This window comes from Lycorma delicatula, chromosome 12 (assembly GCF_047948215.1).
Source record: "Lycorma delicatula isolate Av1 chromosome 12, ASM4794821v1, whole genome shotgun sequence".
Classification (NCBI taxonomy): domain Eukaryota; kingdom Metazoa; phylum Arthropoda; class Insecta; order Hemiptera; family Fulgoridae; genus Lycorma; species Lycorma delicatula.
The window spans coordinates 40516531-40543383 of record NC_134466.1 but is presented as its reverse complement, the minus strand read 5'-3'; the positions used below and the strand labels follow the sequence as shown (position 1 = coordinate 40543383).

General features: G+C 32.9%; 1 protein-coding gene across 3 annotated transcripts in view; it reads left to right on the top strand.

Moving 5' to 3' along the window:
- The window catches only part of LOC142333296 (uncharacterized), a 103893-nt gene that overhangs the window by 41047 nt on the left and 35993 nt on the right, over nt 1–26853 (top strand). Inside the window, exon 1 of one of the 3 annotated variants that reach the window (XM_075380320.1) lies at nt 14669–15021. The exons of the other annotated variants lie outside the window; for them this stretch is intronic. Coding sequence (XP_075236435.1) covers nt 14853–15021 — 169 coding nt within the window. The 5' untranslated portion in view covers nt 14669–14852. Of the gene's footprint in view, nt 1–14668; nt 15022–26853 lie in introns of those variants that run through there. 3 annotated transcript variants of the gene reach the window in all.

Sequence of the window (26853 nt, the reverse complement as noted above, 5' to 3'; positions counted from 1 at the left end):
TAGCTGACTGTTTTAAACGTAGTATTGTGAGTCTGTTTACAGAAAATTAAAATCTATTACAGCAATAATATACAGGATTTAATCGACTTCAAGTTGATATAATTTAATTTTTAAAAACAATGTTCACTACCATTTTTTAAATACCGTTTTAATTCCCTTTAAGAGAGCTTTTGTTTAAAGTTCTGCGGCATGACCTCTTGAATGTGCTGCCTCAGTTATGTACGTTAACTGGCCGTGTATCGTAGACCTTGAATTTCAGTATTCCACCGCTTGGTCTAGTGGTTAAACTCGTCATTGCAAATCAGCTATTTTCGAAGTCGAGAGTTCTAAGGTTCAAATCTTAGTAAAGCCGGTTACTTCTATACGGATTTGAATACTAGATCGTGGATACCGGTGTTCTTTGGTGGTTGGGTTTCAATTAACTACACAACTCAGGAATGGTTGACCTGAGACTGTACAAGACTACACTTTATTTACATTCATACATATCATCCTCATTCACCCTCTGAAGTAATACCTTACGGTGGTTCCGGGGGTTAAACGGAAAGAGAGATTCCTGAAGGAAGAAATCTGTTGCCGAAAGGTCTGGTGTGAGTACAGGCTAGTTGATATGACCGTACCGCAAAATAAGGCGATGCAGGTAACATTTTTCATAATGTGAACATGTTTTAAGCGGTCAAGTGAGCGGGGTAGCGCTTTATCTTGTTTAAACTAAAGTTTACGCCTTACATTCAACGAAGTGTAGCAATAAAAATTCCTCCAGTCAAGAAATTGGTATAATAAAAAATTTTCCAGCGTCCCAGAGGTAGCGTTCAGTTCTTGACGGATATAGTAAAATTCTAGCTGTTACGAAAAAGTAAGATCCAGTCAGTACTCCTATGTAAAGTCACAACACACGCATACACTTCGCTGGCCGTGTAGTGACTTTTTGTATAATTCCTGAAGGTTCTTTACCCGTTAGCGACAGTTCTGCTTGTTTACAAAACCGTTCAGATTAAAACAGAATTCATCAAACATTTCAAGGTCATTGTACGCATTAAGATTTACAGCTGCTATTTATCAGTGTTAAAAACTTTTCGCAAAAGATAACATTTGCTGCTTTATCTGTTCTTAAACTCGTTAAAATTCTGAATTTTACGAATATTTTAACTTTCCGCGTATAACCGTCGAAGATTTCGAGAATATTGTGGAATGCTATATATTACGTCGTGCTGACCTTGCCTGTTCGGTCGATCGCAGCTTGCAACGGTTTGTATTTTCAGACGTTCCGACTGATACAGGACAATCAGATGGTCTTGAATCTTGCAGTGACCACTTTTCACACCATTCTTTAACAAAAGATTATTTAGAAGGCATATTTCGCGTATTATCTCTTCGAAATTCACGTTGAGTAGCTGCATAGGAGTTCATTTTAGCAAGCAGATACGTTGTGCGGTTCAAACCAACGTTGTATAATGAATAGCAAACGATAAATTCTTCGGAAATTACTATAACGTTAGCTCTCGACAAAAATCGACAATTTTAACTGCAGCTGATTGCAGCTACAGTTAAAAACGGTCAGAAGTTCATATTCCACCTGTTATCCACAGTACATAGAGACACTCGATTTGAAAAATTTTACTCCTACTTATGAAAATTATGCAACAATGAAATTTTCTGTTAAATGTCGATAACAGTTAAGTCGACTTTAATAATTCAAATACCAAAACATATTTAGTGACGTCAAATCATCGAGCCATCAAAAAATAATTCTACTATGATGAAAAAAATACTTATGTAAATCATTAAAAAAATTATTTGGTAAATTATTAGTTGCCCAGAACACCTCACTCTTTTAAACATGCTTTTAGTTGAAATTGCCTGTAAATAAAATAACGAGCTTTAAAAGTTAATGATACCTTAAAATAATTCTAAAAAAGCACTTTAGAAACCCTTTCTTCATTTTTCTAGTTTAGCCTCCGGGAATCACCGTCAGATATTACTTCGGAGGAAGATATTTATGAGTGTAAGTGAAGTACAGTCTTGTACAGTATCAGGTCGACCATTTCTGAGATGTGTGGTTAATTGAAGCCCAACCACCAGAGAACACCGGTATCCACGATCTAGCATTCAAATCCGTGTAAAGATAACTTGGCTTTACAAGGACATGAACGCTGGAACTCTTGACTTCCAAATCAGCTGATTTGGGAAGACGCGCTCACCACTAAACCAACCCGGCGGGTTACTTTTGAAGACCTAACTTGTTCGTACTGTTTACTAATTACTAACGATGAACTCCTATTACAAGTTGTGGTTTTCTAAGCCCGGAAGATCCTCTGGTAACTCAGTTGGTAGAGCGGTGGACTGTAGTGGTATCCTAAGGCCGGAAACCAATCGGGGTCAGAGTTACACCTATAGAACTCGTAATGTAAAAAATAAAAAAAGGAATAAAAGATAAGAAAAATGGCTAATTGGTGGAAAATAATGATTTGACACATCAAGATAGATCGTGGTAGTTATTTTTCTGTGAAAGTAATATCCGTTTTTAAAATCGAAGGCAGTTTACCATTTTTAACTGTATTTTTTATTAAAAAAATGTCCTCTCAACTGAATTTAAAATTAACTAAGACTATTACACGAACTGTAATGTAAATAAATTTTCTTAAAATAAACTTAAGCGGGGAAGATTACATGCTGTAAACGATCACATAAAAACACAGACTACATTTAGCTATTGTTGTAAACTTCAATTTAGAGCATCGGCAGTTCATTTTCGTATGAAATTGCGAGTAACATAATACATCGCTTATATTGACGCCAAATTTATATTAAATTTTTGTTACACTTTCTTATTCAGTTTTGTAATATTAGCAAACCAGTTTATTATTTTTTTTCAAGTTATTCTTGACAAATAACTATTATACAGTGACCCACGAAGAAACGGAGAAACTTTCACGTCATGTCCTACTGGTGAAAATAATGTAAAACGTTCATATAAACACAGCTTTGGGAAAGCTTTGCTTTCGAGTTACGTCTAACGAAATATTTCGCCTGGATTTCAGTTCTTTTAATAAAAAAAGCTTTACTGTAACTTTTGGGATCGAAATTAACAATTAAAGTTATTGGTTTCTTATGTAATTTGAGCTGGGAAATAGGTTAAAACAGGACCCATAACTATAACTCCAGTAGTTTTTAAGACATCCGACGTAAAACACGAAATTTGGTATCAAAACAATTTTATACAACAATGTATTTTCATACAACACCGAATTACTGATATCTTTATGCAAATTATTTTATAGATTTAGTAATAATACACTACATTAAATTGTAATGTTTATCTTTGTAGTCATAGTATTTATCTTTCAACCTGTCTTATCATAATTATATCGCTGGTTGTGTATTAGTCGGCGCAGTCAATTATTTCAATCCTGTACTACTCTGCCTATCACTATTAGTTATTTGCATACGACATAGATTTTATTGTCTCAACCCACCGGGTTGGTCTAGTGGTTAACGCGTCTTCCCAAATCAGCTGATTTGGAAGTCGAGAGTTCCAGCGTTCAAGTCCTAATAAAAGTAGTTACTTTAATACGGATTTGAATACTAGATCGTGGATACCGATGTTCTTTGGTGGTTGGATTTCAATTAATTACGCTCTCAGGAATGGTCAAACTGAGACTAAAACTACACTTCATTTACACTCATACATATCATCCTCCTTCATCTTCCGAATTATTAACTGAAAGGTAATTATCAGAGGCTAAACAGGAAAAAGAAAGAAAGAAAGATTTGATTAACGTAACCCGGTGCCAGATAAACAACATCTGTTCGTTTTTTATAATCCAAAGGGATTTTACAGAATCCTAGGTTTTTCGTACGGGTCTTGAAATGTCTCTTTCTTCAAGGGACTGGGAGGATAAATGGCGTTGTTGAAAGGCGAGTTGTCCCAATTCTGCTCGTGTAAGGAGCAATTTTAAGTTTTGTACGATGAATTTGGTACGAGTAATGAATTCCGCTGCAACCGATTAGAAACATTTTGTAAGGAAATGCGTGTGGACATGTTATTCCTTAACTCTGTATTAATAAGCGGGAACGGTCTGAACGTGGAAATAGAAACATTTTTTTCAAGGCAAAAATACAATGCGGAGTTATCCTCAGCGGTGAGTGTTTGTGGAAAACCGCATAGAAAAAAAAAAAGTTTCGTATTTGCAACCCCTGATCCATCGAAAGATACTTTACTATTTTAAAGGAGCGTATTAGACCTGGAACAAATATGATTTCTGATTGTTGGTGAAGTTACGTTGATTACCAACTAAATCAGCAAGCACAAGGATTTTACAGAATCCTAGGTTTTGCGTACGGGTCTTGAAATGTCTCTTTCTTCAAGGGACTGGGAGGATAAATGGCGTTGTTGAAAGGCGAGTTGTCCCAATTCTGCTCGTGTAAGGAGCAATTTTAAGTTTTGTACGATGAATTTGGTACGAGTAATGAATTCCGCTGCAACCGATTAGAAACATTTTGTAAGGAAATGCGTGTGGACATGTTATTCCTTAACTCTGTATTAATAAGCGGGAACGGTCTGAACGTGGAAATAGAAACATTTTTTTCAAGGCAAAAATACAATGCGGAGTTATCCTCAGCGGTGAGTGTTTGTGGAAAACCGCATAGAAAAAAAAAGGTTTCGTATTTGCAATCCCTGATCCATCGAAAGATACTTTACTATTTTAAAGGAGCGTATTAGACCTGGAACAAATATGATTTCTGATTGTTGGTGAAGTTACGTTGATTTACCAACTAAATCAGCAAGCACAATTTTTACATATCAAACTTTTAATCACTCTGTTAACTTTCGAGATCCAATTACCCGAAAGATTATGTGAAGCAACGAAAAGACGGAATCGCAAGGAGTGATACATGGAAATCTAAGCTAGATTCCTATTTATGTGAATTATGTGGCGGCAGCGTTACATCGACAGAGCCCAGCAGAGATGCGTCCTGAAGGGCAGAAGCGGATGAAGAGCTTCTACACAACCTCTCCTTTTCAAAACTTACAAGTTAGATAAAATAACCCAGCAATTGCGACTCCTCCGGAAAAGGGGACGCATTGCTCCCTCCTTATAGCTAGTGCCCCGTTGTGGCGTATTCCTGCTAGCCTATTAAGCGTTAGCACCGAAAGGACTTCAGTGGACGGTCTGAAGGGGAATTACGTCGGGAGGACAGGCTTTATAAGCCTAGCCTTCCGCGGTCGGCCCATGAAATGGGTTCGATAACGCTGGTTCAACAACGGATTGGAATGCAATTAAATCCGTCTCAAATTCACTAAAATAATAATACACAAAACTTGAGAAAATTAGAACCGAGATTTAAAATAATTCTTTTAAAAACCAAGCCCGATTAGAATGATCCAGCAGCAAGGGACTCTGTCCAGGTTCTGCGATAAAGTAGGGAGTAATAAACTCCTGCCAACTTTGCATTCCATTCCATTCCGTTACATCGACGATGATCCGTTCGATCGCATCTTTTCAGGATATCGTCTTGTTTTGCCTTCACAACAGTGAATGTAAGTAAGACTTATATTTACTTTCCCGTCTAGATAGCGATGCAGCAGACCTATAAATCTAGAATGGAAAATATTGTAATCGGTCCAATTTGGTCATGTACGGTTTTCACCGGATCTTGACGTTTTGACACCTAAGGAACCCAAAACGCCAAAAAACCGGATGGAAATTTTCCGGGTGTTAATGTTCGGATCTAAGTGTATATGTTTTCAGTGTTGGATTCTAAATCAGCTTATATCTCTAGAACTATTGGACCTATTTTGACCAAACTTGGTCTGATTATTTCTATATATGCTATTAAATTTTCAACTTAAGGGGGTGAGGTTATAGAGTAAGGTCATCCTCTGTATCTCGAGATTTCGCCTAATTAAGGTTATATTATTTTAGTCACTTTTAACGATAACAATTTGCAAAATGTCATCCGCACCTCCAAAACTGCTCTAAACTTTAAAGATTTGTTTTGATTGCTATTATGATGGTTGTTCGTTGTGGTTTCTTTTAATGTCATCTAATTACGCATAAAAATTAATCTTAACTAAATCGGGAGCCCCAAATCCCACCAAGCGGCCTGACCCGCTTGGGTCGGCCGCAAGAAATAATGCACGAAAAAGTCGTGCATTTTTAAACATTTTTTTCTTTTTTATTGAAATCAAAACTGGTTTAAAAAAAAATTTATATAATTGAACTCTCACTTTGGGGTTCACGCAAAAACTAACAAACATGGTGGTGTGAGGTATTAATTTATACATTTTCAACGGTGCTGAAAACGATTTTAATATTTAAAGTTGTTGAAATAAAAGCTTTTTTTTTTTTTAGTAATAACGGATTTGAAATTTACAGGCTTAATAACCTCAACCCATTATTTTTATTATCGTCTTGTAATTATAACGGATCCTTTCAATATATTAATTATATTTTATTTATAAATAGTTCGTGACGGGAACGGTGTTGTCAGCTTTTTTACTATTATAATAGAAGTTCAGGAAATGAGTCCGCTTTCGACATAAGACCCAAATTTTAGTCTTAAGATATCCAAACTGCTCAAGAACAACGCGTAAAAAATTTGTTAAGACAATAACTATAAGAAATTTTGTTAATTAAAGTAGGATATCTTTTTAGAATTTTTAAAATTTATTAAATCAAAACCCGTTTAGCATGTTTTCAATTTTAATTAGGTTTATAGAGTTGGTTTCAAATGTATTTATTTATATTTTTATAGATAAATTAAGTAAAATTTCGTAGATTAACAGAAATTTTTCAATCACATTAATCTCCCTTAATTTTTTCGTTTTTTATTATTATGAAGTAAGTTTTTGAAATACAAACATTGGCAAAACTATATCGTAACTTGTATAATTTGACAGATTTTTTTTCCTCCATTTATAGCTTCTACAGAGCTGTATATGTGATAAAGACTTAAGCATTTTTTTCAAATTCCGGAATGTGTGTTTAAGTGTTCGTAATAATAAATACTAAAGACGTAAATAGTATATTCTTGACGTAAACGGTAAAATAAAATTTTCGTACGCGACGTATCGATTATTAAATTAGATGTTGTGTAATGAATAATCAACTGTTTTACGATAATATTAATTGTGAAAATACCTTTTAGAGCGTATCTCTTTTTCTCTCTCCTTCTTTCTCCTTCTCTCTCACTGTATGTGTGTGTGTGTGTGTGTGTATATTTTATAGCAGTGAACTATTCTAGTATATCGATGAGATAACAGTTTTACGATTTTCTCTTCTTACGTCTACTGTTAATGGTTACGAATAATTTGGTCACCAACTGACGTAAGAATTGTATGTATAATTACTTATGGACTATAATAATCTCATTTAACTCCCCCCCCCTCTTCTATTTAACCCTTCTTTATTAATTTATATCTAAACGTCATTTGTTATGTTGTTGAATGTACTAAATGTGTACCGTGATTTGAATTGATGTAATTTTGAATTTATGGCGTAATAACTATTATTGCGTATATATATGTATATGATGACGTTTAAGAATTTTAATGTGCATTATTTATTGTATATTACATTTTTTAAAGTTAAGTTTTTTATATTTTGGTGTGATATCAATATTAATTATTATTTTTAAAAAAGGCATTTTAAAACTTTTTTTTATTTAACTAGTTTAAAATTTTAGTAATAATGTTACAATAAATTTAGTTATAATTCACCCCCACCCGAAAAAAATCTAAAAAATACATTTTAGGTAACTTTTTATTGATTGTAAAATTTCTAGTGTTGTTTAAGGTGTGCGCGTGCGTGTGAGAGTGTGAGTGTGAGTGTGTGTGTATATTTATACATATACAGACTATCCCACGAAAAAAGTGAAAGAGTTTCAGGACATGTTCTACTGGTGAAAATAATGAAAAACGTTCATATAAACACACACACACACACATATATATATATATATATATATATATATATATATATATATATACACACACACACACACACACACACACACACACGAGGTTATCTCTAAAGTAAAGACCGTTTCATTGTAAAAAAATTATTCTGAAAACTTTACATATATTTTTTATTTCTCTTAAACTGCTTCTCTCTTTTACTACTTACTTTACTTTACTTTTCTCTTATACTACTTCTCTGTATAATCGCAAATGAATTAAGACATTTATCGTAGCGATACACCAGCATCAATATACCCTCGTCGTATTCTTCTGTTGCCAATCCAATTAGCCACTGATTAACAGCAGTTTTAAGTCCTCGTCACCCGCAAATTGTTTACCACTCAAAAACTTTTTCAATTTCCCAAACAAATGGTAATCAGAAGGAGCTAAGTCCGGACTATACGGTGGGTGATCGTAAATTTCCCGTCCAAATGTTGTCAGTAAATCACGTGTCGGACCCGCAACATGTCGACGTGCATTATCGTGCAGCAGGACGACGCCGATTTTGAATGGCGCGCCGTAACTTTCGTAGAGTTTCGCAGTAGGCTTCAGCATTTATTTAGTCGTTCCACACGGCATGACTTCAATCAGCAATTTTCCAAACCGATCCCATAAGACTGTGGTCATCAGTTTGTTGGTCTGGTTCGTGATTGAGAATGACGCCATTCACTTGACTGCCGTTTTCTCTCTGGCGTATAATACGAAATCCACGTTTCATCGCCTGTAACAGTTGAATTAAGGAACTCATCACCTTTTTCTGTGTAGCGTATCAAAAATTCCAAAGCGGATCCCATTCGGAATTTTTTGTGACGTTCCTTTAAGACGTGCATAAACCTTTCTGAAGCCTAAATAGTCGTGAACAATGCGTCCGATAACAGCTCTTGAAACATCAGAAAAAAGAAGGGCCAGGTCGGAAATCGTTGAGCGGCCATCTTTTCTGATTTCATCATCGACGCGTTTCAACAAGTTCTCGGTGATTATCGAAGGCCTCCCCTAACGTTCTTCATCATGCAAAAAAAAAAATTCAGTTATTTAATAAACCTGTTATTCTGTTGTTAATTAATTCTGTTATTTCTAAACCTTTCACACCATTTTCGGACGTTTCTTTCGTTTATTACATTATTACCGTTTGAAAAACGTATGACTCCACGTATTTCATAGTCGGCGGCAACATCGATTTTCCTATTCATTTTATGATGTAATAACTCACGTAATCAAAGATACTACAACGTGACAACTTACAGACAATAATGCCTTGTGTGCATTATTAGTGTGACCATGAACGACACAGGTTCGTCAACCTTAGAGAGAGAAATTTTTCAGTGGTCTTTACTTTAGAGATATCCCTCGTATTTTCCAGTTTTGACCTGGTTTTCGACCGCATCGGAAAGATGATATCTCGGTACCAGTACTTAAAATTTGTTTTATTTTTCCCCCTACAAGATGTAACGGGAGGTGTTGACCAAGCCTAAGGAACTATTTCGGGTTATTAAAAGTAAACAAAAAAGTTCATGTAATTAAATGGTTTATCTTACTTCGTTTTCCCCTCTGTTCGCCATTTTGTTTTTTGAATAAAAATTTTATCAAGATCGGATAGAGATATTTTAATGAAATTTGGTACACGTGTACCAAAAAACATTTTCTACATAATAAAGTTTGAAAATTTTATCTTAAAAAATTCCAAAATTGTGGCCATTTAAATTATTTAATAATCAATAGCTCCTTAAATATTAATTTTATCGAATAATGTTATATTAGATAAATTATTTTTATTGTGAACAAAATGACATCTCACTTATTCAATTCGATTGATAAACGGCTGCAATATGAATGAAATTGTTAAAATGGAAAGCAAATACTTCGAAACAGTTATTACTTTGTCAAACTCCATAATTTTCAATCTGCACCAGGACATAGAAGCGGGTATGGTGGTACCCGATTTTTTCATTTATCAATTTGCTTCTAATAATCATTTAAAAAAGCTTATATTAACATGCGAGATATAATAAAATTATTTTTTTGTAAGGAAAATATACGGGTTAATCATTTTTACTAGGTAACATTTCTTTATTTGATACCAGTTAATCGGTACCAGATTAAAAAAATAAAAATCGTCAGATTTACTCATATTGCAAGAATTTTATTACGGGTTCATTTTATTATGGAAGCAGAAATCAAGGCGAAATTTTTCGCAAGCTGTTATTTGAAAACGAAACGTTTTCGGACTGTTGTTTATATGAACATTTTCTTTATTTTCACTTGAAGAACATGTCCTGAAATTTATTTCGATTTCTTATGAGGCTGTGTGTGTGCGCGCGCGCGCATATGTATTTATTATAACAATGAAACAATGCATAGCTTATAAAACATATAAATTACGCCATTTATTTTGTAGTAACCTATGTTTAACGCGTTTTTTACTATTTTATATCCATTTATAGTAAAATGCATTTTATCAATTGAAAAAAAAAATAATATTTCATAAAATATACAAAATGTTATGTATATATATATTAAATTAATGCATTCATTTATTTAAAATTGTATTTTAAAACATCAGCAAAATTTTTAAATTTAAATGACTATATTTAGCATGTTTTAGGTGCAGTAGTAACAGAAATAACATATTATTTGTAAACCTTTAAAATTATAGGAATTGTTTATGAATGAATTAATCGAATTAATTAATTTATGTATACCAACAAACATTATTGTAATCATATATGTTAATGTATTAGCTCTAGTACTTGGTAATATCTTATATAATAATAAAATAATGAAGAAATAAAATTTGCTGGGTTAGAAATTTGTATACCTGATAATAAAAAAAGAAAGTTCATATAAGCGTAGATTCGGAAACGCTTCTTTAGAGAGTCTCAGCTGGCGAAAGATTTCGCCCTGATTTTTGCGAGTTCGGTGAAATTTAGTTAGATTGTAACTCTTACGGATTTAGATACTAGATCGTGGATGTAGGTGTTCTTCGGTGGTTGGGTTTCAATTAATCACATGTCTTAGTAATGGTTGACCTGAGACTGCACAAGACTACACTTCATTTATATTCATACAAATCATCCTCTGAAGCAATACCTTACGGTGGTTCCAGAGGCTAAACAGAAAAAGAAAGAAAGAAAGATGTAATTCTTGGAACCTAAGTTAAGTGGTAAATTAAGTGTTTTTATTTGAAATCTAACCTGAAAAATTGAAAGAATAGATTCCAGAACTTTATTTTTATTAGTTTTCGAGAAATCTGGATTATAATACCAAAGATTGGGGTCGAAAAACACAGTTGTATGTTTGGCATAAAATAACTTTGTTAAACGGGTAAGAAACACATAAGTATAAACAAAACTTGAAGAGAATTTCATTCTATTAAAACGGTTTGAAATAAAGTTCACATGAACTAAATACAATTGTAAGAATTTAGAAGTTTGTTAAAAACAAAATATGGCAAATTTTAACTAGATATTAAACGAAACAAAATGTTCAGTATTACAAAATAGATGAATTAAATATTAAAAAAAAAAAAAAAAACAGATACAAACATAAACAATTAAATAAGCTTTTGAAAATGCCATACGGCAAAGTGAATTTAGCACTCTGCCCGTCGAACAATTTTTTTGGTGGCTTTCCGTATTTCAACAGCGTTGTCTTTTATTAGTTGTGCTGCACAGAGAATTGTAACAAGTAACGCTTCTCGTTTGTTACACTTTGTTCGAATACGAATGATTTCAAGTTGTCCCACAATTAGTAGTCCAGAGTTATTAAATCAGCTGATGTTGGAGGTCAGTCGAAAAGTCCCCCCATTTCCATTACACTTGTTTAAAAAAAGTCGCTTAATTGTTCTTTTATTACTAAAGAAAAGCGTAGAGTTGCCCCGTCATGCTAAATCTACACCTACCTTCTTGTTATCAGAGGAATATCTTCCGATAGACAAGTTTGAAAAAATAGACAAGTGACTGAAAAATTCTGGTGGTCTTTCTCGGATCCAAGTGGCCACAGGTTTCTTCACCTCATCGTCGATGTAATGATTACCTTTGAGATCCTTCTTGAGATGAGGGAAGAAGTGGAAATCGCACGGAGCTGAATCCGACAAGTATGGCGGATGCGGAATAGGCTCAAATTTCAGCTTGGGGAGAGCCATCAGAAAGTTTTCGCGGTACCCGTCGTGCACAGATTTTACGGTAATCCAGTTGCTTGATAATGTGGCCTACTCGTTCTTTAGACATGCGTAACTGAACAGCGATGCGTTTCTGGGCGATTCGCCGATCACTTTGAAGCAAATCGTCCACCTCCTTTCGATTTTTCTCGTTTGTCGCAGAAACTGGTCGTTCGCTGCGAGGTGCGTCTTCAATTATCGCTTTGCCAGCTTCACATTCGCGAAATTTCACCATCTGTTTTCTTTTTTTGTAACATTTTCTTCTAAGTTTTCGTCGGTTTTGTTGTGATTAAAGTCGATGTTTAAAATTTTGTTTTTTGTTGACATTATTTACATCAATCTTATAATTAAATTCTCTACAATTTATGTTCAAAGAATGTACGATTGATTGCCAATTTAATAAAGTTATTGTACGTCAAACGTAAAAAAATGTGTTTTTTGATCCTATTTTTGGCGTTTTACATGGAATATCTTAGAAAGTAAGAGAGATACAGTTCTGGGACCTATTTTCTTCGATTTCCCAGCTCAAAACCTATAAGAAACAATTGAATTTGTCCCTTAATTGACCTTCCCAGAATTTCAGAAAGCCCGGTAAATTTCAGAATTTACCCGGAGGAACTGAACTCAGGTGAAATCTTTCACCCTGTATAACTAGCTAACGAAGCGTTTTGGGACCTATGTTTATATGAGCTTTTTTCTTATTTTTAGCCTCTAGAATGAGTTGTCAAAATATTGCCCTATCCTCCTGAATCATCCTGTATATAACAATAATAACAACTTTTGAATTCTGAAAGTTTCTTTTTTATAAAATGTATATGATAAATTAAGTTATTATTACACTTCACTTGTAAAAGTTAAACATTTTTTGATGAAATAAAATTTCTTTAATTAGTGTAAATATTATTTTTAAAATCTTAGTTTAGGAGAAAAATATTTATTCATTTTTACTTCCTTGTACGAAGTAAAATAAGTATTATGGTCGCGAAAAATTTCAGATTTCAACGGAAATATCCATTTTGACCATCCCTGAATCCATTTTGTCTAGTTTCGGCGTGAGGTCTTTACGCACGTACATATATATCTCGCATAACTCCGAAAACGATTAGCCGTAGGATGTTGAAATTTTGGATTTAGGATTGTTGTAGCATCTGGTTGTGCACCTCCCCTTTTGATTGCAATCGACTGAACCAAAGGTGTCCAAAAAAGCCCAAAATCCAAATTTATTTGGATTTTGGACTGTTACAATATTAAGCCCTCATTGAGAGCTTTTCAACGATATATCATAAGTGGTACTTAATTTCATTGGTTTCAGAATTGTAACCAAATTAAAGTTTATTTAATGACATTTGAATCTTACAAGGTGAAGGCACATCGGTTTGAATCAGACTTTGTCTCCTTTTTTTTTCTTTTTTGTAACTTGTTTTTTTAAGTGAAATGTATTTATTTAATACAAAAAAAAAATTACACTAAATAATAAATTCAATAATAACAATAAAAAAAAAAAAAATATATGAAAAAATATCTGAAGTTATTAATAATGAATAATGTATTTATGTAATTTAATAGGCGTACAAGGAAGTTATGTAGTGTCCACATCAGATTTTTTTAAATTCGGTTTTATTCTTTCTTCTATAATTCTGTTTTTTTGTTTGTTTTTTTTTTTAAATTTAAGTCGTAGATCTTATAATTGTTGACGTCATATTTTTATTTTATAATAAACATATTAATTTTACGTATAAGAAATTAATCATTTTAATTTTGTTTTTTTTTATTTGCTTATTATGAATTAATTACGTTTACATATATTTCATATTGATGTACGATGAATAACTTACTATTTGTTAATAATAATTTCGATATTTAATTACGTCTGTAGTCTTATTTATCGAATTTTATGTTCTAAATCATAATATGCAATTAATTATTACGTTTATAAATACTTACGTTCATAAAATTAAATAATTAAATTGCGTTAGTAATTATAGAAAATTTCATTAAAAAAATAAACTGTAATATAATTGTAATGGAATCTATGATGTATATGCATTTATTACTGTTAAAACTTTATTGCATATATTTGTTTAAACGGGTGTGTGCGTTTCTGTGAGCGATAAATCGTGCGCACATCGATAAATGATGATTGTATCTTAAAGTGACATTTTATTTGTTTAATTCGGTTTTACGTACCTAAACAAAACTTTTTCCATCGTGTGTTTGTTCATTTTTTGTATGCATGCATTTGTGTACCGCACACAACGCATACTCAACACACACACACACACACACACAAGAAACGTAGTTCTGTGGTGGGAATGTGCAACACGCGTCATTCAAGAACTCTACACTCTATACAACATCCAAGCCAGTCGTCAGTCTTAGAAAAAAAAAATAGTAATAAAAAAAAAACAGTTTTATTGAATGAAACGAATGCCTATCGTTGCTTGTGACGTCACATGTAGTTTTAACCAATCGGATTTCTTTAACGCTTCATTCACCTGTAGTACTAATACAGGAGTACAATATACAACCTGGCAATATTTCTCTGCTACGTTGTGTAGTTACCTTTACACCGGGGAGTTCAGTTGTAGTTTTGCCGTGTATCCGTACGATGCTACAATCTTTTTTGAACGATCAGTTTTAAGTATCCGTGTGCAGTTTAGTTTTTATAATTTTCTTTTTACATAACTACTTTATAATTATTGTAACATTATATTTACTTTATAATGTTATAAAATGTATTCTGTTGATAATTATAATAATTACAATTTGAGTAATAATAATAATAATAATACTATAAAAAAGTTGGATTACTTTTATAATTTTATTGTTGCATTCAAAAAAATGTCTTCAGTTAGTTCAAGTGTTAAATTATGGCAACCGTGGTTAACCGATAATAAAACAGGTATATGTTTTATTTATATATTTTATTTTTAATAATATTTTTATGATTTTTTCGAACATTGATTTAGTTTTCGTAACAAAATTGTAAATACTGGATGTTTGAGCTTTGTATCCCATTTTTATTGTGCTTATGTTAAGTTTTAGATGATTTGATGTTAATTATAAGCCACTTACACGATTAACAAAGTGATATTTTTAGCGTAATAAACATTCCACGCTCTTTACTACAGAAAATGAGGGTATGAAATGGTTTCCCGTTGCCTTAACCGGCAACTCCGAAAAAAAATCAGACGTTAATCAGCCCTACATGTTTGACACTTTTATTTTATTCTTTACAGGAACTAAATGTATAGTGAACATCATTAATCTCAGAGAAAGTAATTTTTTGTGTATTGATTATATCTTGATACTTTGAAGGCGTCAGAACTATAAGAAATAGTCAGACTGGGACAGATGATATTAAATAACAGATTGTTGTTCCTATTATTTTTCTCCTTTCGATTTTGACTATTGTAAGACCAAGTTTCAACCTCCTTCATTGTATTTTTCTTCCTCCCAGTACCTTTTCGTTCTTTCCTCAAGTTGCCTTTTCTGTACTTCTGACCGTTACATTTTTTAATTTTCTTTCTTAGCTTTATGATAACTTGTCTAATATCTTGGTTCTCCTTTTTCAAATTATTTCAAAATTTAATGCAGCTTTTTTATTATTAAATTTCTTGAACACGGTTCCGTTGGTATATATTAATAAAATAATTAAAAGTGATATATGCACCTTACCGGCAAATAAGATATAAATAATGTACTGTTAACATGCGAACAAACAGTCATGACTGTATACGTATTTTAATTTTTGACTTAATTATAATATTTTAATCCTAACTTTAAATCTTTCGATTTTAAAAAACCGAAAGATCTCGAGGACTTAACATTTATTTGCCGGTAAGGTGGATATATCACTTATTAATTACTTTTAATTATTTTATTTATTATTTTTATTTCAAAAAAAATTTAATGTTTTTTTATTTTTTTAGAATTAGGTTGACGATTCTAATATACGTTGTGACTTATTAATAAATGGGTTTTATCATCCCAGCGATAATACATCGATAAAACGGCTAATCGTGTGGATAAAATTGATGACGAAATAAATTTTTAATTATAGTTGACCGTTTGTTATATATCTATACATTTATGAAACGAATTAATATATTACTAGTGTGCCGTTGCTGCTCCGCAGCGTTGTTTTACAAAGTAGTGTTACATTTTTTTTTAAATCTAGTGGACCCGTGTTGCTCCACAGCGTTATTATTTCAAAATAATGTTATATATTCTGCTCGGAATTACCTACAGATATTACGTCAAGCATCGTCTGATTTCAAAGTCATTTCTCTGTGAATAATAACATCGGAGATTTCCTCAATTAAGGAATAAATTAGGATTTCTCAGAGGAAGGTCTGGTGACGTTTGATGAAATATCTCCGAGCAGAATAAAAAAAAAAGCAGCCCAATTTACAATTAAATTGTATATATAAAAAAAAAAAAAAAAAAAAACGGGCAGTGCGAAGATGTTCCCGTTGTCACGGCTGGACGCTGACTGAGGTGCCGAGCACGAGCACACCAATATATACGCGATTGGCTTGCGCCTGGCGGCGTCAGGTGGAAACGTTCCTTACTTTCTGAATAGCCCTCGTATATAGAAGATTAGCCGTGCGGACAAGGTACATATTACAAAATTTTACATTTTTTTAAATTCGTCCGGAAGATTTCGAAAGCAAAAAAGTAGCTAAGCAAAAAGAAAAAACCTGAAGATGTTGCAGGCAAAAGTATCTAAGCTCTTGACACTTTTTCTTAAGTGGTCAGAAAAAGGACTGTGAAAAAGTGTAGTAGTGAATAAAGTGTAAAAAATAAAAAAAGTGTTTAACTGACTTGCATAATTAAGATATAAGATTTTATTAAATTTCAAAATTTTTTAAATTCCGAGTTTAAAAGGTTAAAATTGATTTTTGAATTTTTTTGAAACACGACTATTTTTCTCTGTAAAAATGAGGATATCAGCTTGATTTTTCGTGTGTAATTTTTAGGTTAATATCTAAAAACTAATTTATAGATTTAATGAAATTCGAGCTTGAAAAAAAATTGGAGAAGACCGAGTCCCGGCGGATGGGGCGGGATCCCGGGAACGGTATAGCCGGACCCGATTACCCCCTCCTCTGAAGTTAGAGGGAGGCAAATTAAAATAACAAGATCCAGAACCGGCGGGCCGACCTACCATGCCGAACCAACTGCCGGCAGCCGGGGAGGCCCGTTAGAGTCGCAAGGACACGCCCCTCGACTGAGTCATGCTTGACTGCAGATCCGGTCCAGGGATGTTGGGGAGAAAAAACTAAAAAAAAAATTATATCTAAAAACAATTTTCGGGTTTTTTCTAATTTCGATTTTTTGAGGGGTGCGACGGTGTATAGCGAACCCGGCTCTACCAACACAGCCATTGCCACTGTTATTATCTGTACGTCGTGACTGGTTGCACCTGCCTCCTGTTACTCGACTAAAAAACATAAAATAAAAAAAAATTGATCTAGACAGGAAACCCAAGTAACCATATAGAGCGGGCGAAGCCGCGACCGGGATGCTAGTAAGTTATAAAATATTATTAAAATGTTTTGAAAATTTAATAAAATTTCTACAAAATATTAACGAAATAAAATGTACGGTGTACAAAATATTTACATCTAATTTAGTCGTTCGTATTAATTTCATTTTTTGTTAAGCACAAAAACAATGGGGATTTTTTTAAATTGTATTTTATTATTTCGATCTCCGATGTGCTATTCACATATTATTAATGAGGTAGATGAGATTGGTGGAACTGATAATGTAAAAATATTCCACACCCGTGCCGTGAATCAAACCCAAGACTTATTTGGCATGGCATTTCACACGCTGCAAATCATTCATCTCATCCTCTGAAGCAATACCTAACGATGACAGCCGGAGGTTAAAAAAAAAAAGATTATCTTATGTGTAGAATTTAGTAATATAGCCTCCTAAAATTAATGATTTCTAACATGTAAGAATCATAATTAGATTATCTCCCTTAAGGCAGGTTCCTTTACCGTATCAATTTCAATTTTTATATACTTCTTGCCAAACTTTTATATCCTTGATAGATCGCTCCTATTTTTTTTTTTTTAGATCGCCTGTTCATTAATTTCTGAGCCAATCAGTTTCCTATTCAATCGTTTGATCTTCTTTTATTGTCTGTCCGTTTAATTTTTTTGCAGTCTTCTCCACCTCTATACATTTTATAGCCTTTATTTTCCCATTTTTCTTAGTGTCCGTATTTCATATCCATATAAAGTTTTCTCCAGATGTAACATTTCACAAGAAGCTTCCTCAAATCTAACTTCCGTCTTGGTGCATGTTAACTGTTTCTTTATATTAAATTTTTTCCGTATCCATTATTATCCTTATTATGGTTTCGTTTTCATTTTTTTGTTATTATGGGGTAACTATGTCTGTACTGTTTTACTTGTACAATTATTTTCTTTTATAAACATTCATTGATTTATTTTATCCTGCCCTCATTTCTTTTTGTTTTCTAACGTTCATTTTCACATTATATTTTGCCCTTGGGTTCTTTAATGTTGAACATCCTTTACCTAATCTCTTAAGTAATCTATTTTACTTCGTACGCTAATATTTTTATCCACAGTAATATCCACAACAAATCTACTTCCCACCTCTTCTTCCTTTTTCTGTAACTGGAATCAGTAGTTATTCCATTTTTCTTTGGACCGCATGAACAAACTTCATTTTTGTTTGAAGTCTCTAATCTTTTAGTCATCATTTTTGTTAATCTTTGTCTGTGTTCTGTAATTCTGTTGTTGTCTCCTCTTCCATCTTGAACCACTTTAAATCTTTTAAACTTGTTTACTTATTCCTTGAAAATTTCCCTGCCTAAAATTTCTTTTATGAATATTCTTTCCTGTCTGTAATTGGGTTTTACTTCTGAGATTATCAAAGAAGTTGAAGATCTTCATTCATTATCTTTAAATGATCACAATTCATTTTATTATCCATCCGTTCTTTTAATTTTGTCGATTATGTTTTAAAATATTCTTATTCTAATATTTTTCTTAGAACATTCCTTTCCTTTTTCCAAAATATTCTGTAGACTTCTTTCATTATTTATTGTTAAACTTTCTACGCGTAAAGAGTTTCCAGGTTTTATAATCTTGTAGTACGAGGTTCGACTGATAAATGTTTCACATGTATGCGCAGTATGGGAATTAAAATATTAGAATGAAATAAAAAAATGAATAAAAGTACAATACCTCAGCTAGAAAATGCAGTATTTATTTCTCAATATAATCCCTGTCTACACTGATACGCTTTTCCCAACATGTGACAAGTTTTTGGATTCCGTCACTGAAAAATTCCGGCGGTCTTTCACGGATCCAAGTGGTCGCAGCCTCCTTCACCTTATCATCAGTGGTTTAATGATTATCTTTTAGATCCCTCTTGAGATGAGGAAAGAAGTGGGAGTCGCACGGAGCCAAATCCGGCGAGTATGGCGGATGCGGAATAGGTTCAAACTTCAGTTTGCGGAGACCCATCGTGCACAGATTTTACGGAAACTGAATTGCTCGATAATATGGCCTACTCGTTCTTTAGATATGCTTAAATGAATAGCGATGCGTTGCCGGGTGATTCGCCGTTCATTTGAATCAAATTGTCCATCTCCTTTCGATGTTTCTCGTTTGTCACAGAAACTAGTCGTCCATTGCAAGGTGCGTCCTCAATTGTCGCTTTACCAGCTTCACATGCGAAATTTCAACGCCCACCTATTCACAATACTCCTGTCAACAGTTTCACTACCGTAAACCGCTTTTAAACGATGAAAAATATTCCTAGGATTCATATTTTCTGCTGTTAAAAATTCGATCACTGTGCACTGTTTAACCGTTTGACTTATTGGTCTCGTACTCGACTCCGGTAAACGGATTTCAACGCATTTTCGCAGGTTTGTAGAGAAGGATTTTAGCTATCGTGTGCTGCCAAGCCCAACTCGATAGTACCTTTTGTCTCCGTGTAGCACGCTATTGTGCAAAATTTATCAGCCGAACCTCGTAATGTCTGAATTTCGTATTGTAAGAAATCGATTGTTTTTTATTGTGAAATTTTTATTTAGCCGGAAGCCATTTCCATTTTATTTTTACGTTTTTGTAAACCCATTTTATGTAGTCCATTTTTCGGAATTACATCTAGGTATTAACATTTTCCGAATTTTGTTTCCGTTACTCAATTTTGGTATACTTTTAAATCTGTCATTATTTCCGTTTTTTTTCAAATTCCTTTTTTTCCAGTTCATTCGGCGATTTGCTTCAAAATTTCGATTTGTTTTTAGGCTGTGTTTGTTCCAACGGATTGTTTTTACACGACTGCCGAAAAAGGAGTCCAATGTTTTTAGGGTATATGTATGTATTGATGTTCCACCGTAGTTACTCAACGGCCGAACCGATTTAGATGTATGAACCTGCGGTGGAATCCTTACTTTACGGGGAGTGTCATAGGCTATTTAAATATGTATATATATGTATGTTTAATTGCAACTACAAGGCCAAAACAAATCATATATACGATTCTAAATGAATAATCGTTAGTATTTTCAGTATAGATTTATTTTATCGAAAATAGTTATGTTTTAAGATCTGCTACGATATTGAATGAATGAATTACTGTAGTAAAATTCATTCATTTATTTTATAATTATTATTACTGTTCTTATTTATTGTTTATAAACATTTAAGGAAAAATCTTAAGATTTTTTACGGGCAGTGTGTTTGCTCATGTAATATTTCTTCCTTGCTCTTATTTGTTGGTGTTTCTTCTTCTTAATTATTGTTTAAATAAACATTTAAGAAAATAAATCCTTTTTTTGACGGGCAGTGTGTTCGAGCATTTTTATTTATTTTTTAAGCTCCTGGACCACAGTTAGAGAATGAGATGAATGACAAGTAGCGTGTAAAAATGCCATGCCTGACCGGGATTCGAACCCAGGACTTCCGAATGAAAGGCCGAGACGCTATCATTCACGCCACGGAGTCCGACTAAGCATGTTCTTTGTTGCTAAATATTAACTAATAATCCCTTTCTTTTGTTGAATAACTCTCATCTCTTTCAGAATCGTTCAGAATGAAGCGTTGAGATGTTATTCAAAAACGAGTCGTTCATTGATCAATTTTTTCAAATCTCTCATTTGATAGATTAAATGATCAATTTTATACATGTAACTAGTGTTTTTATACGACTTCCCGAAAAGGAGTGTAATTTTTATTGTTTATATATGTAGATATGTACGTTTGTTTCACCGCAGAAGCTTAACAGCTGAACCGATTTAGAAGTATGTCCACGCATTGGAATCCTTCCGTTACCAGCAGTGTCATAGGCTATATAAATATGTACAATATATATAAAATTGAAAAAGAATATCTACTATGTATACAAAATTGTCAACCGCACAATCTTCAATTATCCTATATTAAAAGCAATATTTGTCAGCAATGTTTTTTCGGTAGTCGTGTTTTTTTAACTTTTAATGTTTATCTCTTCTGTTCCGGTTCTTGTAATTGAAAGTTTTAAAATTTTTTTCGCCATTAACATATTACTTTCTGTAAAATATAGTTAAACAGAAATGGTGAGAGATCATCGCAGTATCTTGGCACCGGTTTCAATTTTGAAAGGTTTTGAAATTTATCCCGTGAATCTTACTTTTGAAAATGTGTTTGTTAAGGTCCCTTTAATTAGATGTAGAATTTTATCTAAAATTTAAGTAATTTTATATTTTCTCTTTATTTTGAAGATGTAACTATAGACCTAAGAATTCTTGCTGCGTAATTTTTTTTTATGTACTCTGTGGCAAAAAAGCTCGTGTGATACATAGAGAAATGCGTGTTCTATATAAGGAAAAGATGCACGATTTGGGGATTATATTAGATTAATATATATATATATATATATATATATATATATACACACACATATGGTACAAAGAGGATAAATAAAACAACAGGCGTTTGTTGTCTCAAATGATTTTTAATGTACATTTGGATTGATTATTTTGCTTATTTTTTTCACCTTATTGAAATAATTAATTTTTTGTAAAATTTAGTGGTTGTTAAGAGAATACAACAGCTGCCTTTATTTAAGCAAAAATTATAAATTATGTTTCTTTTCTATTGTAATCGCGAAATATTTCGGTTTTCAGATTTCAACGGAAATATCGATTTTGACCACCTCTGAATCCATTTTGACTAGTTTCGGCGTGACGTCTGTACGTACGTACGTACGTATTTATCTCGCATAACTCAAAAACGATTAGCCGTAGAATGTTGAAATTTTGGATTCAGGACTGTTGTAACATCTAGTTGTGCAAAAAGCTGGTGAAGCATTGCATAACTTTCCCGGTCATTAATAAAAAAAATAAAAGAGTTTGAGCCAAAACAATACAAAAGAAAATTATATATATATATATATATATATATATATATATATATATATATATATATATAATTTTCTTTAATTTAAATATATTTATTTATTAATAATTATTAATTAAAAAAAAAATAGTATATATATATATATATATATATTTGTTTTTTGGGAGATGTGGTTAAATGATTAGAAAATTTTTTTCTAAAAATATTCATATGTAACAATCATCTCGCTTAAGTAAAATTTTCTCTAAATCTAACATCCCCTTCAATAAAGGATAAACTAAGAAAATAAACTTTTGTGCATTTTAGGTCCAGGGTCTATAATTTAAAAAAAAAATTGTCTTTCATTGTTCAACAACCAGTATATTTACAATTGGCTCCTTAAATTGAACCATAAGTAATTCGTTTGATATTAAGCACATGATAATGGGTTCTTAAGGAATTTCCGTAATAAGTAGATCATTATAATAGTTATCAGTAATCTTAAAGTCCATTAGAAAAACTATTTCTGCTAACACTTCATAGTCCACAAAAACAAAACATTAATAAATAAAATTAATATCATTAGATTAAATTTATATCTCAATAAAGATTAAAAGTAATATCTCACAGTCAAGCACATGGAGACGTTTCAACCTTCGGACGTCCTTGCTGTTATCAAGCAGATTGATTGGTAAGTGGTTGATGTGATTTTCAAGTCGATGCTGGTACTTAACACTGTGCTGTCTCACAACCTCATGAACCGTCGGAAGCTCCAGATATACGCGAATTTCTTCATTCCGTGTGAACCACTGTGCCTCTACAGTTGCTCTCGTTACTTCGTTTAGGTAGCGTTGTATGATATCTATGTTGTTACTATTATTTGCTGTTCCCCACAACTCCACGCCGTAAGTCCAGGTTGGTCGTAGGGTTTCTTTCTTTCTTTTTCCTACATATCCTCTTGTAATTACCTTTCAGATAATACTTCAGAGGATGAATGAGGATGATATGTATGAGTGTAAATAAAGTGTAGCCTTGTACAGTCTCAGTTCGACCATTCCTGAGATGTGTGGTTAATTGAAATCCAACCACCAAAAAACACCGGTATCCACGATCTAGTATTCAAATCCGTGTAAAAATAACTGACTTTATTAGGACTTGAGCGTTGTTGGAACTCTCGACTTCCAAATCAGCTGATTTGGGTAGACGCGTTCACCACTAGACCAACCCGGTGGGTCGTAGGGTAACCTTGTAAATCATTACTTTATTGGATAACGTAAGGCGTTAAGTTTCTCCAATGCCGTTCGTTATACTTCAACCACCGGGTTGGTATAGTGGTTAACGCGTCTTCCCAAATCAGATGATTTGGAAGTCGAGAGTTACAGCGTTCATGTCCTAGTAAAGCCAATTAATTTTACACGGATTTGAATACTAGATCGTGGATACCGGTGTTCTTTGGTGGGTGGGTTTCAATTAACCACACATCTCAGGAATGGTCGAACTGAGATTGTACAAGACTGCACTTCATTTACACTCATACATATCATCCTCATTCATCCTCTGAAGAATTATCTAAACGGTAGTTACCGGAGGCTAAACAGGAAAAATAGATTTCGTTATACTTCAACCCACCGGGTTGGTCTAGTGGTGAACGCGTCTTCCCAAATCAGCTGATTTGGAAGTTAAGAGTTCCAGCGTTCAAGTCCTAGTAAAGTCAGTTATTTTATACGGATTTAAATACTAGATTGTGGATACCGATGTTTTTTGGTGGTAGGGTTTCAATTAACTACACATCTCAGGGATGGTCGAACTGAGGCTGTACAAGACTACACTTCATTTACACTCATACATATCATCCTCACTCATCCTCTGGAGTATTATCTGAACGGTAATTCCCGGAGGCTAATCAGGAAAAAGAAAAGTTCACTATACTTCGCGTTTAGTTGTTTTCTTTTCATCTTCACGTGGATATTTCCGGGTCAAACGCCGATCTAGGTGAAATCCTAGGTACCGCACTTTCTCTGTTATTAAAAAATTGTAAAATTAAAAAAAAAAAATAGTTGACTTTTTTTAATATGAAGTATAAACTTAGAAAAAGTATTGACATTTTTGTAAATGTTTTGGACTAGGACTAAAGAACAAAAATTATACATATATTTCGATTTTAAAAAGTAGACGTTGATTTTTTAAAAAAAATTAGGATTATTTTTGTGCGCGTTGTAGGTAACATGTTAGGGTACTTTATCCGAATCCGACAACCAATTTTTTATTTTTTATTTTTTTTAAGTTAATACTTGTAAAATAGCTTGTTTTTGAATGCTTAATTATTAAAAATATGTTAGAGAAATAGGGGTAAAATTTATTTTTGTTAAAAAAATAACAATTTCTTTTATTTCAAGTGCCGGTATGAGTGAACCACGTCCAGCATATCATAAAAAAATAAATCTTGAAATATACTTAAAACAACAAATAACAAAAGGGTGGGTGGGACTTTCTTCGGTAAGTAGGTACCACTTTGTTTTTCTTCCAAATCAGTGGGTATTTGGAGGTTGGGTTGGGAGAGAAATTATAATCTAACCAAAGTTAACCTACGCTCGATTTGCTCGTTAACCTTCACTAGCGAGCGTAGGTTAAGAAGTTTGGTTAGATTATATTTAAAATTATAAGCATTAATGCTTATATTGGACCTCTCTCTCCCATGTTTGAATGTTTGACCCATGTTTCACTGTGTTTGTATTTATTTCTTCTCGCTATTTTTTATTTGTATGTTATTATATCGCTCAATAGAATGGTTTTGTACACTTTTGTTTCAATCGTTCGAGATTTTAATAATCTTGAAAAAGCAGTGAAATTTTTGCAAGGAAAATATGTATATTGAACGCTGTAGGACATTGTAAAAAGATATGTCTCCAACAGTAGCGGCTTGTAGCTAAAATTAGTGTGAGATTGCTGCTCCAGAAAATTTTTTCCTAGGTCTTTTCAATTCCATGGTTAAATAAAAGAACCGAAAAAAATGAATCGGATAGAATAGCTGGAAGCAGGATAATAATCTAATTCTACACTTTATCACATTCATATTCGGTTTAACAGAATAAATAATAAAATGCCAATACAGATAATATTTTTTAGTATTTTTAGATAATAACTTAATAAAATTTCCGTTTAAAAACACTGTAGTCCAGTGGTTCTTAATTTAAATTTCTATGTACACAGAAACAAATACATAATTAGTTTTTATCAATTACCTTCTCTTTCGCCCTTCTAGCGAGTTATTGAACAGATTTAGCAATCAAATAGCCCTTGCTTTCTGCCATCTTCTAATCACTACTGAAAAAACAACTAAACCGCTTTCATATTCCTTCCACCGACTAACATAGAAAAGGGAACGAACAAGAAACGTTCCATACACACGCGGAGTAAAAAAAAACCGCGCTACCTTCCACCAGCACTCCAGGGTCGACACTGAGGGAGTGACAGTACTCTCTTACTCGCAGCCTCGCGTGCAGCTTTCTATGTGCGCATGCGCACAACAGCCAAACACCACGCCGCTGGAACTGTAAGATACACAGTTCCATACAAATATTTTTGTACCGTTTTCATAATGGTTACTGACATTAAGCTTAAGGATTATATATTGTACAAGTATAAAGAAAGAATTAAAGGAAAAAGGACTCATATTAAATGTTATCGATAATATCAAGTGAAAATAGGAGGTGCTGCAGTTCCACAGTGCCTATACGCGAGCCGCCACTGGTCTCCAACATATTTTTAATTAAGCTGTTTTACAAGTATTAAGTTAAAAAAAAATTTGCTTATCAGATTCCGAAAAAGTACCAAAGTCTGCTTTAATAAAGTTATCTGTAAAATACCTTTAAAGAAAATCAAATTGGATTTTTTCCCAGACGCTTAACGAATTTTGAGAAAGTTAATATGATCAGTGCCCGTATATAGAGATATATTTGAAGCAAATCGGTTCGGTCAACATGTAAGGCCAAAACCGGTGCTGCACATACGTACGCATTTGCATACATATGTTTTGTTTTTCGTCTAGATTAACTAGTTGGATCCTAAAACGTAGACATTTGCAAAAAACCCGATACACCATTTTTGGCTTGATTACCAAATCATACTCTTTCTTTATTCTAGTTATATTTGTCGAGAAAATAAAACAAGACATTTGAAACGTATTCTGAAAACATTATACGTTATTTTATATTGAAACAATAATGTTTAAACAACGTTATAACAATAATGTTTTAAATAATGAAATTATTTTAAAAGAATAAATCAGTGAAATCGTAATTAATTTTTAACGTAACTTAAGGAAATTATTTTTCTATGTTGATTAAAGCCGTTCG